Source organism: Gadus chalcogrammus, chromosome 2 (assembly GCF_026213295.1).
Source record: "Gadus chalcogrammus isolate NIFS_2021 chromosome 2, NIFS_Gcha_1.0, whole genome shotgun sequence".
In the NCBI taxonomy this organism is placed as follows: domain Eukaryota; kingdom Metazoa; phylum Chordata; class Actinopteri; order Gadiformes; family Gadidae; genus Gadus; species Gadus chalcogrammus.
Window position 1 is genome coordinate 20,612,209 of NC_079413.1, and position 11,965 is coordinate 20,624,173.

Here is an 11,965-nt window from a genome sequence, read left to right on the forward strand (position 1 = left end):
TATTTCTTAGGGTTTCAGGAAAAAAATAACCATAAACAGTAATTATGTCCATGGGAAAAACGCCCCTGTCAGAGTCAACAACCAAATGATTTGTCACAATGTCCCAAACAATGGCATTCTGCTGCAATACAGAAACAGGGTCAAGTTAACATCAAACGGGAAAGAAAACACAAAGAAACGATATGTATACTGAATTATTTTTATCAGTGTTTCTAAAGTGCATAAATGTTTGAACGTGTTCTTCTGAAGAATAAATAGTAATATTCTGAATGAACAGTTATCAGTGAGAGGTAAATAACCCTATTGCACTACAGAATGATTTAATTGTTTTTAATGAGGAACAACTTTTCTTATGGGATATATTCAAACATGCACTGGGTGAAAATTTTGACCGGGGAATATTTTTGATTAACTAACGCCCCTTTCAGAGTTAATCAGTCAACAATTACCCAACAGCCAAATGATTAGTCACAATGTCCCAAATAATGGCCTTATTGTTAATTATTATTATTGTAAATTATCCATTATTAATGGTGTTTTGGGTGGGATTCTCCCTTAAACCTTCACTCCGAGGCCCGCTGGCGATGACATCACCGCTGTTGTCAATAATGCGTCGCGAGACCAGAGGGGGAGACAGACGCGCGCGGAGCACGGCCGAGGAACGAGGCTCCAGCGTTGCCAGATTGGGCCGCATTTCCCGCCCAATCTGGCAACCCTGGCTGAACTGGTACAGACAGGGTTGCAAGATTGGGTGGAAAATCTGGCCCAATCTGGCAACACCGCCGGGCTCCTCGACGCTGCTGCTCGGGGACCACAACACGGAGCGCAGCCGACGGAACGAGAGCGACAAGCCGGGTATGAACTCCGCGACAATCCGCTCCAATCCTTCGTCCCCTATGAACCTGTCTGACTGACAACCACCGGAACATTATCTCCACCCATCAAGCTTTCTGATAAACCTAATATCGGGTAAGTCACATTACGGGGAATGGGGGAAATCGAGGGGGAAAGGTGGCCGGATTCGCCCGGATCCCTGAGTTGTATTCACGGCTACGAGACAGAGAGGGGGGGAGGGGGTCGGTAGAAAGGGCTATGAACCACGGGCTAACTCCGGACAAGGGTGCGGTTACCGGGTTAAACGCCCCCGAAACACAACGCACCCATGTCTATTTCTTAGTCTTTTTCGTGTATATTGTGATTTAAATGGCGTGTGGTTCGGGGACACGGTTCTCCGCTGTCCGAGGCCGATACGGAGCGGGTATTGCGGCTGAGCTAACGTTACGTTAGGTTAATGTAACGTTTACGTCAACGTCGACGTTAAGCCTGGTTGTGTGTAACGTTGGGATAAAGTCCGTATCGTAGTACTCGGTTTAGGCTATTTCTTAAGGCGTTTCAACCCGCTTCGACTGCATCAATACGGGGGACTGGACTGAATTTGCCCCGTAAAATTGCTACTTGAAACAGTCCAAAGTACCGCTGCTTGAAGGGACTGGAGAGTCAGTGGACCACTAGAGACTGTGCCGGGGTGGTGCTCACTGAACGCGGTCATTCCCTGTGTCTTTCCGCCCGGTGGTTGCATATTTCGGGTTTGGGTGGATGCTTGGGGGCTGAATTATAAATCTCCTCATGCTCCGGGTCCCTCAAAGCCTCTCCTAAAGTGTGTGTGTGTGTGTGTGTGTGTGTGTGTGTGTGTGTGTGTGTGTGTGTGTGTGTGTGTGTGGTGTGTGTGTGTGTGTGTGTGTGTGTGTGTGTGTGTGTTGTGTGTGTGTGTGTGTGTGTGTGTGTGTCACGGCGGGTTGACCGTGTACAAATGGCAGTCTCCCCTTGATGAGGAGCTTGCGTGTCAGGTTAATTAACTCGCAGCTGATTTATGGACGGCCACCCCTGTACAGCACCGGGAACCCACCTGCTCCCCGGACCTCCAGACCCTTGGTGTGTTAAAGACCGCAGGACTGCTGGCAGCTTTATTTAGCTGTGTTCAATATTATGGTTGTGTCTGTCCGTGTGCGTGTGTTGAGTTTGTTCCCCTTTTGAGTTGGGATGTGTAGCTGACGTGGTCTGCTGCTCGGTTTGCAGAGTAGACTAATTATGGCTGGGCCTTTAAAATGGTCAAAGTACGGGGTCTGAAGCGACACTGGTCTCATCCCTGGTCCAATACCAGACCTTCAATTGGTTTATGCTGCAATGTGAAACCAACCGTTAGTTGGAACTCTTAGCATGGCGTTTGGAATTTGACTGCTTTGCCTTTTTTATGGTTTATCTTCCATACTTCCTGTTTCCCAGCCCGTGTGTAGCTATGTGTATCTTAAAGTGCCCGTGGCTCAAGTTAAAATATGATCTCAGAATTCACTGTCCGTCCTTGAAAGACCCATCTGACAGGACATGTATGTTGCTCTGAAATTCTGTTCACTGTATCCCCCAAGACTTTCTAAGCTTCCTTATTTATTCATGGATTTGTTCGCCAATGCTACAGGTAGCATTTGATTTGGTCTTTATATTTGCCTGAGAATGACAGAAGCATTTAGTTTATGATCAAAATTATCATAAATGAAATGATAGTCAATTGCATTTGCTATCGTGTGTTGTGAATTGAGCCATAATTCCGAGAGACCTACAATGACCCACGGTGTGCATCGAGTGTCAGTCTGGGTAAGGTAGCGTAAACTACCTACGAGCAAGTCTTTGGCTGGAGCCTCTCCTGGTTTAATGGACGCTAACTCTTGATTAACCCTAATCCAGCGGACCCTCTGCACGCTGATTCATCCTGCCACCTCTTCTTGGCAGAACAGTAGGGCTGATCATACCTAGCTAACACCCTGCCTCCTCCCTCGGAGGCTTTGGAAGGCCTTAACCATGGACATGACGTCTTTTGGGCCCAGTCTGCTCCACAATCATGTGGGTCCTTTTGAAAACAAAAAGTTTTCACGGGTTTTCAAATTCCTCCAATGGGGAACAAGTCTCGAGACCAAACTCTCTGGAACCGATGTAGTGTGTGGGAGTCGATAGTTTAGTTTCCCATGCATACTTTTGGTCTGTGTAGTGTAGACATGGCCTTGCATGACGGTAGCCAGGGGTATAACAAATCAATGACCTGCTGATACCCTTTGAAAGCTCACGGTTGACTGGTGAGCCGGTTCTATTGGGGCCGTCGAGTTGATGATTTCACAGAACGGAGGGATAATTGAAGAGTGCTTTGAGATGAACAACGTCAACAGGAAGTGGGTTGGTTTCAGCCGTAGCGCACACATAGACAGATGAGAGAGAACGAAAGCAATGAGGTCATGGAGTTATTGTATTTATTTTTTTAACAACACCTCAATTACTGACGCATGACTTCTAGCTGAGCTTCTTTTATGGGATATGATCACCATGTGGTGGCCAGCTTAAGTTCAGGATGAAGTTGTTTGCTAACTGTCTCTCCCTCCCTCTGTCTCTCTGATAATAGTGCTTTTGTTACATATTTTAAATGGTTAATGCTGAAAGGGAACAATAAATCCATAAATTATATCAATAAAGTTGAGCGCCCAGAATGGTTTCAGAGCTCACACACGGTTACATCTGCCATAGACCCGCCTTCCCCTCACTCTGTCTCTGGTTCTCCACAGTGGAGGGGGGACACACACACACACACACACAGACACAGACACACAGAGAGAGAGTGTGTTGGGCCTTGCAAAGGCTGCACAATGTTCCGCGGTGAAGAGGGGGTTAAATAAATCATGTTGCTCGTCCAGCGTCACGTGCGCCCTGGCTCCAAGGCCTCAGTCCAACGCCCCAGTGCAACGCGTGCCAGGCCCCCTCCAGCCCTCGGTCACAGTCGGTCGGTCTCAACACAACACAACCGGGCCTCACGTTGTAGTCAGCAGTCGGTCTCAACACAACCGGGCCCCATGTTGTAGTCAGCAGTCGGTCTTAACATAACCGGGCCTCACGTTGTAGTCAGTCGGTCTCAACACAACACAGCATGGTCTTCATGTTGTAGTCATTCGGTCTCAATACTACACAACCCGGTCTTGGTGTTTTAGGCAGAGTTGATTTCTACACGACACAACCCGGTTCTCAGTTGATCATCTCTGTCACATACACCCTCTCCCTGTCCTCTTAAATAAGCCCTCAACTGATTGAATCCTGTGTTGTTATGGTTGGCGTCTTAGTAGCTGAAGCCATATTAGATATTGTTGAAGACCAGTTTATTGGTTGCAATTCAACGTGATTAACTCTGGTTGGAAACTCCTTTAATGCTTGGCTTCCTTGCCCACTTTTCTTTTTCCAAAATCGACCTTAACGTAACCTTTTCATCCCGTCTATCTGAATTACACTCGTACCTTTAATGTAACCGTAATGCGGCGTTCGTCATCAGATCGGTGACCTAGTGATTCATCAAACCAGATTAATACGTTATAAATATTAATAGCTAACTAAACGGTACAGATATCCATAGGGCTAGGGGAAGAAATCCAGTGCCAACTTTCAAATGTCTTTCTTCTTCCTTCCCCTTTTGGCTCAAGTTTGCTCTGTATTTGACATTATTCGATCAGTTGATGCAACTTTCAAAGACCAAAATCGACGTCTCAAATGTCAGTCTAATTTGCCAAACAGCAAGTTCACGCCACCAAGCTAGTCCAGCTAAGCTAGTTCATAAGAGTGTTGTGGGGGAGGGGCTGTCTTCCAGCTGAAGGGTCCTGAGTTGTGTTCACAACATCCACATAATCACCCAGTGGTGTGTGTATGGGGGTGTGTTGGCCTATCAGGTGGAGGGCCTAGGCCTGTCGGGGGTTGGGTGCTTGATGGATGCATGTCCTTGGTGCCTCGCTCTCTCACCTTCTCTCTCACTCTGACTGACTGACTCTCTCTCCCGTGTCCTCCCAGCTCCCCCTCGTCACCATGGAGCTTCGAGTCGGGAACAAGTACCGCCTCGGGCGCAAGATCGGGAGCGGCTCCTTCGGAGACATCTACCTCGGTGAGCGTGAACGGACGCACCGTGATGCAATGTTTATTCTTAGCCCCCGTCTGCGTTCTGCTGACTGCAGCCGGCCGTGTCTTAGACACGTCCCTCTGACTGTACGTCATAACAGGGGTATCGTAGAATGGTATTTAATGTGTGTGTGTGTGTGTGTGTAGGGGCCAACATCGCCACCGGGGAGGAGGTGGCCATCAAGCTTGAGTGTGTGAAGACCAAGCATCCACAGCTGCACATCGAGAGCAAGTTCTACAAGATGATGCAGGGAGGAGGTAAGGAGACTAGGAGCCTAGGAGCCGAGGAGATTAAGTGGTCCTCAAGATGATGGGGAGGAGTTAAGGAGACTAGAAGATGAGACCTTGGTAATGAGACCAAGAGGTTAGGGACTAGGTGGTGAAGAAAATAAGAGACTAGGATATCTGGAGGTGGGGAGACTAGTAGGTAAGTTGACTAGGTGAGGGGAAAAAGGGGGTAAGGAGATAAGGATACTAGGGCTAGCTCCCTCTGTAGTTATGATCATACCAGATTCTACTCGACGGTGCTGAAGTCCAGTCGAGTGTAGTGTTGACCAAATACACAACACCACACTACTACTGTACTGCAGTAGACAAATGACAACATATTGTTGACGTTGGTCCTGTTCGGATGACTGATGTGCGTTTGTCCCTGTGTGTCAAGTTGGCATCCCGTCCATAAAGTGGTGCGGGGCGGAGGGCGACTACAACGTGATGGTGATGGAGCTTCTAGGGCCCAGCCTGGAGGACCTCTTCAACTTCTGCTCCCGCAAGTTCAGCCTGAAGACAGTGCTGCTGCTGGCAGACCAGATGGTAACACACACACTCACACATACAGACACACGCAGACAGACACATACAGACACACACATATACAAAGACACACGCACACACTCTCTCGCATGTTCAAACCCCTTCAGCCGTTAGGTAGAGAAGTGGAAACACTGGAAGAGTGACTGACACGGGAGGCCTACCACAGGACATGTGATGGTAGAAGGCCTGAGGAAGTAGGCCCTAGCATTCAGTCACTGACTCACACGGCACCATGAAGCTACATGGGGAAGTCAATGTTAGATAGCATTAAGCTAAAGACTTGGAAAGCAGCATAGTGCTACATGGCCATTTCAATCCTAGGTAGCATAAAGTTAACGATTAAGAAAGCATCATGATGCATGGGGAAATTAATGCTATGATAGCATTTAGCTAAGGACTCCAAATTCCATGTAACCACATGGGAAGGTCAATGCTAGATAGCATAAAGCTAACAACTCCGACAGCACCCTAAGGCTGCATAGGAAAGTCTTTAAATAATAGCATTAAAAGTCCTTGCCATCAGACAACCATAAGCATCAGTGCACATTAAACCCTATAGATGCAATAATATATACATTTTCTCTAATCTGAAAATGCAAGGCTGGCAAAGTGAAGTGATGGGGGTGCGTATCAGTTTGGCAGTGTAGCTGATTGAAGTCATGTCTGGTTTGTATTGTATTCAAAGACGTAACATGTTATCTGGCATGCATGTCAAATTGCAGTAATCGAGGTAGAATCAATTGATTATCAAATGGCTATACGCTAGGCCGAGCACCGAACTAGGCCAACGAGAGAGGTCTATAAACAAAGGCCAGCTCACAGAATACAGACGTGCAGCATGTGATGGCAACACGGGTTACAAAGGTCAAGGTCAACATTCACAAACAGGATGCTCACACAGGCATTTAGATTGAAGCTGAGATTATTATTAACCGTTAGCTGGAATGACATGTAGCCACCACATAGTGGCGCTGGTCTGTATTCCAGCACCACTGGTCCAGATATTACATCCTTGTCATTGTAAAGACCCTGCTAGATGGAAGTGTTCTATTGTCAGATTAGTGATGTTTAACAGGGTCATTATGTACGTTCTCACGACAATGCAAGGGCCATGCTACTTGAGTGATACCATATATGAAAAGTTGATTACATTTTTATGCTTGCTTTCAATAAATGTCAGTTATTTTGGCATAATTTTGAAAGTTAAACATGATCCTAAACAAGAAAACGTCAACTGACAGATCATTACTGTCGGAAAAAATGTATTCTCTCAATACTCGATTTCATTTGAACTATTCTGCTAAATGTAACGGTCCCACAACTGTTCTGTACAGACTCAATGCATGCATTTCAAACAATTGTGCCTCCTCTTTATCGACGGGGGTTCAGTCATGTTAAAAAAGAAAAAAAAAAAACTATCTTTTTGTTTTAATATATTTTTTACCAAAATTCCAATCATGTCCCCCCCCCCCCCCAGATCAGCCGCATCGAGTACATCCACTCCAAGAACTTCATCCACCGCGACGTGAAGCCCGACAACTTCCTGATGGGTCTCGGCAAGAAGGGCAACCTGGTGTACATCATCGACTTCGGCCTGGCCAAGAAGTACCGGGACGCCCGCACGCACCAGCACATCCCCTACCGCGAGAACAAGAACCTGACGGGCACGGCGCGCTACGCCTCCATCAACACCCACCTGGGCATCGGTAAGGGGCACCCGCACGGCACACGCACAGCTCTCATACAGCGCTGTTGTTGTCTGACCGAGGTCTCTAGGATTAAGAGAGAGGGGGTGGTATAGAGTCAGGGTGGGACAAAATATTGATATGGCGATGTATCATCAACCTTCTTCATGTGATTCGAAAATCGATATGGTACCGCCAAATACGGATGTTTTGATTAATAAAATAGGGCACTCTAAATGGATTTCCCTGCTCCCAGTGCCACCTCGATTGCACCTCGAGGTGGCGCTCAACACTAGACGGGGTAGCCCCGCCCGTTCTGCCGGCGATTTGACTTCACCCAGCACAAGGGTCTGGAGAAGAGCAATACATTTATTTCTACGTTTTTGCGTGAGCCAATCACCAAGCTGGCTTTTCCCCTTGGCGCGCTATTGGCTGATTTAACACAATGACAGGCAAGTGACGGCAAGCAGCCAATCGTGTACAGAGTCAGTTGAACTAGGCCCATTGATCACGCCTCTTGTGCTGAAGATAACGACGGCAGCTTCCCCACACCACCGTGCAATCTACGATTGAGCTTGGTCTGGCAATGGCCAGACTAGCTCAAGACATGACCGAGGGAAACTTGAACGGAAGTTAACTAACCAAAGTCGAGAAACTGAAAAACTCAGTTTGGACCATGAATAAAGAAAGAAATTAAGCACTTTCCGCCCTTTTCATAGTCAATTCGTATCCATAGTTGACATTTATGATAATGTAGCGTTATAGGATTGTCTCGTTATATATTTTGATTATCACAGAATCGCAATATTAGCCCAAGTATCGTATCGGGAGTTACCCTGTGATTCCCAACCCTAGTGTAGAGTACTGACTACGATACATGCACATTCCAGCTACCCCCAAACTTCAGGCCGTCTTCCCCCCTCGCTCCTCCGTAATGAGCTGGATCTGTTTCTCATCTTAAGCGGCGATCAAGTTCCTGGTTTCTAATCCAGTTGTCCACTGCTGTAGGCGTCCACAGGATTCCCTTACCTCCACCTGCTCACCAACATCTCTGGAAATACTCACTGCAAGTCCCTTTGGGATAAGAGCATCTTCTTAATGAAAAGAGGTAGATGTAACGCAAGTTCCTCTGGGGCAAGCAATGGGTCCCGAGCGAATCTCGCATAAACCCATCCGCTCAGTAAAATGCTGCGCAACCTCAATAAGACCTGAAATAAAGAAAAGGGTGGGGCCCCCCCATAGCCTCTGTGCGACTATGGGGGGAACCGCCACCATCACCCCCTCACCGCCCCCCCTAGAGACGCAGACCTACATCTCTCCCTGCTGCTTTTTGCCGGGCTCCGTCTGAGGCTGTGAGTCATGGCAGCTGGCTCCACGTCGTCTGCAGCCCCCTGACACCGCTGACACCCCCCCGACACACGTTCTCCCACGCCTGCACTGGCGCTCTTCTAAAAACCTGTCGCTCGCCTTGACTCTGCCCCGTAGCATCTGCTGAGGCACCTAATGATGCCTCCTGAATATGTTGGACCGGGCGCAACTCCCACGCCGTGTGTGTGTGTGTGTGTGTGTGTGTGTGTCAAAAATGTGTTCACTGTGATTTACAATGTCAGAAAAGGTGTATTTATTCAAAGAACCAGTCATTCATGTTCTGCACTGTCTGTCTCTCTCTCCTCTCTCTCTCTCTGTGTCTCTCCTCTCTCTCTCTCTGTGTCTTCCCTCTGTCTCTCTCCTCTCTCTCTCTCTCTGTGTCTTCCCTCTGTCTCTCTCTGTGTCTTCCATCTGTGTCTCTCTCTTCTCTCTCTGTGTCTCTCTCTCTGTGTCTTCCCTCTGTGTCTCTCTCCTCTCTCTGTGTCTTCCCTCTGTCTCTCTCCTCTCTCTCTCTCTCTGTGTCTTCCCTCTGTGTCTCTCTCTTCTCTCTCTCTCTGTGTCTTCCCTCTGTGTCTCTCTCCTCTCTCTCTGTGTCTTCCCTCTGTCTCTCGCCCACAGAGCAGTCCCGGCGTGACGACCTGGAGTCCCTGGGCTACGTCCTCATGTACTTCAACCTGGGCTCGCTGCCCTGGCAGGGCCTCAAGGCTGCCACCAAGAGGCAGAAATACGAGCGCATCAGCGAGAAGAAGATGTCCACGCCCATCGAGGTCCTCTGTAAAGGATACCCATGTGAGTACTTAGATCTAGGTCCTGTGTAAAGGATACCCATGTATGTCTATAGATCTAGGTCCTGGTTAAAGGATACCCATGTAGGTCTATAGATCTAGGTCCTGTGTAAAGGATACCCATGTAGGTCTATAGATCTAGGTCCTGTGTAAAGGATACCCGTGTGATTCTGCCTTTTATAGATGGATAGATCTAGTTATTGTGTAAAGGATACCCGTGTGAGTCTGCCTTTTATAGTTCAAGTCCTAGTACTTCTACAAATTGTACCAGCACTCTCTTCCATGTCTCTTTTATAGGATCGATGTATGGTAAAATAGTAAGGTAAATATGAAGCACTAGAAAGAAACGTTATCCCTACCTCGTGCTGGTTAATAGTTGGGCCATGAATTGTGTAAGGAAGGAGCAAAGAGCAACCAGATGTAAGAGCTTGTGTTTGGTTAAGACCCCGTTCCTCCTCCGCCTCATGCCTCCTCCTGTCTGACCCCACAGCCGAGTTCTCCACCTACCTGAACTTCTGCCGCTCACTGCGCTTCGACGACAAACCCGACTACTCGTACCTGCGCCAGCTCTTCAGGAACCTGTTCCACCGCCAGGGCTTCTCCTACGACTACGTCTTCGACTGGAACATGCTCAAATTCGTACGTCGGCCACCCTTTGTTGGCCCGCTCTCGTCTTCTGGACTTGGTTGACTGAACTCTTGTCTGGACGTCGTCCAAATATTACGTCCCGATTTTGAGTATTTATGTATTTTTGTAGAATAAGTCGGCTTTAAAAAATAAGTAATGTACAACAATTACGTTACTAAATGTGTGTTTCCCCGCTCTTCTAAAAGACCAAGAAACAAACATTGAGAACGTAATTGTATAACTAATATACAAAGTCAATAACATTTTATATGGGCTGTTTTAATATATCTATAGTGACGGATTTTCCCGCCTTAACACAGAATGTTTTCCCTTTGATGTCCCGGCAGGGTGCCAGCCGGACCGCCGAGGACGGTGAGCGGGAGCGCAGGACGGCGGAGGAGCGGGACGACCGGGGGGCCCCGCCACGGGGGTCCGCCACCCGGGTCCTCCCCCCGGGGCCCAACCCTCCCCCCGCCAACAGAGTCCGGCACGCCGCCGAGCAGGCCCTGTCGAACCCGGCCTCGCGCGTCCTCCCATCAGGTGAGCAACCCCCCCCATCAGGTGAGCAACCCCCACGGGTTGGCTGGTAACCGGAAGGTTGCTAGTTCGATCCCCTAGCTCCCCCTTCTCCTCCTCTGGTTATGAAGCGCTGTGTGAACGCAGCCCGTTCACGACCGCCGTCTCGCTCCCCAGGCAACACGTCGCCGCGGGCCATCTCGCGCGCGGAGCGGGAGAGGAAGGTGAGCATGAGGCTCCACCGAGGGGCGCCCGCCAACCTGTCCTCCTCGGACCTCACGGCGCGCCACGACCCCTCCCGCATCTCCACGTCACAGGTGGAGACTTACGATGACACGCTTTATTCATAGACACTAGCCCTCGCTATTGCTACATGGCAACTATCAGAGACTGCTGCCCAATGCTATCAAGCTTCTATTGATGATGTGTGACTGGTTGATATATTTATTATATTTGGATTTAACTTTCTGCTAACGTGTTGTATTAGCACATTGTGCTAGTCTATTTTAATAGTGTGTTTTGCTGAGCATTACTAGCATGCCCGCATGTTGTGGTAGCCTTTTTTTCCCCCGAGTGTGCTCAGATGTGATGCTAATGTTTTGTGCTCACGTGTGATGCTAACCTTTAGTGCTAGCGTCCGCTGCTGTCCTCTAGCGCTGTCCTGTCAGCAGTGCGCTCGCTGACGTGTTCCTCCTGTGTGCTGCAGGTCAGCATGCCGTACGAGCACATGGGGAAGTGACGACCTCCGACCCCCTCGCGTTGTAAATGAAACCTTAACAGGTGAGGCCCCAGCAGCAGCAGCACCGCTACAACACACCTTCAGACCTTAAGACAACCCGTATGGGGAACACACAGGTCCACGATGAACCGCTGAATTACCTGGATGTTTTTACATTTACATTCAGGTCATGTCGCTTTTATCCAAAGCGACTTACAATAAGTACATTTGACGGAAAAAAGAGAAACCACAACATACGGCTTTCGGTACAGTAAGGATGTTCATAGAACCTAGTGCCAAGCACTAACAATCACTAGGTTTACCCATTCCCCGTACACAAGAGATACATAGGAGAAGATGCTACACAACTGAGTACTACATACAATAAGTGTTGTATTTGTTTTCTGTTTCAGGCCTCCAAGGACTCTGCTCGCTCCTCTGTTTTAGTTTTGAAACCTTTTTCATTTTTCTTTCCTCTT

General features: G+C 48.3%; 1 protein-coding gene across 1 annotated transcript; it reads left to right on the forward strand.

Moving 5' to 3' along the window:
- Positions 1–696: 696 nt before the first annotated feature.
- On the forward strand, positions 697–11,550 carry LOC130398334 (casein kinase I). The gene is made up of 10 exons (XM_056604912.1): positions 697–969; positions 4,870–4,960; positions 5,122–5,232; positions 5,639–5,787; positions 7,265–7,493; positions 9,459–9,629; positions 10,116–10,264; positions 10,600–10,792; positions 10,946–11,085; positions 11,475–11,550. The coding sequence occupies exons 2-10, from the start codon at positions 4,885–4,887 to the stop codon at positions 11,505–11,507; spliced, it is 1,251 nt and encodes a 416-aa protein (XP_056460887.1). The 5' UTR covers positions 697–969; positions 4,870–4,884; the 3' UTR covers positions 11,508–11,550.
- The last annotated feature ends 415 nt before the right edge of the window (positions 11,551–11,965 follow it).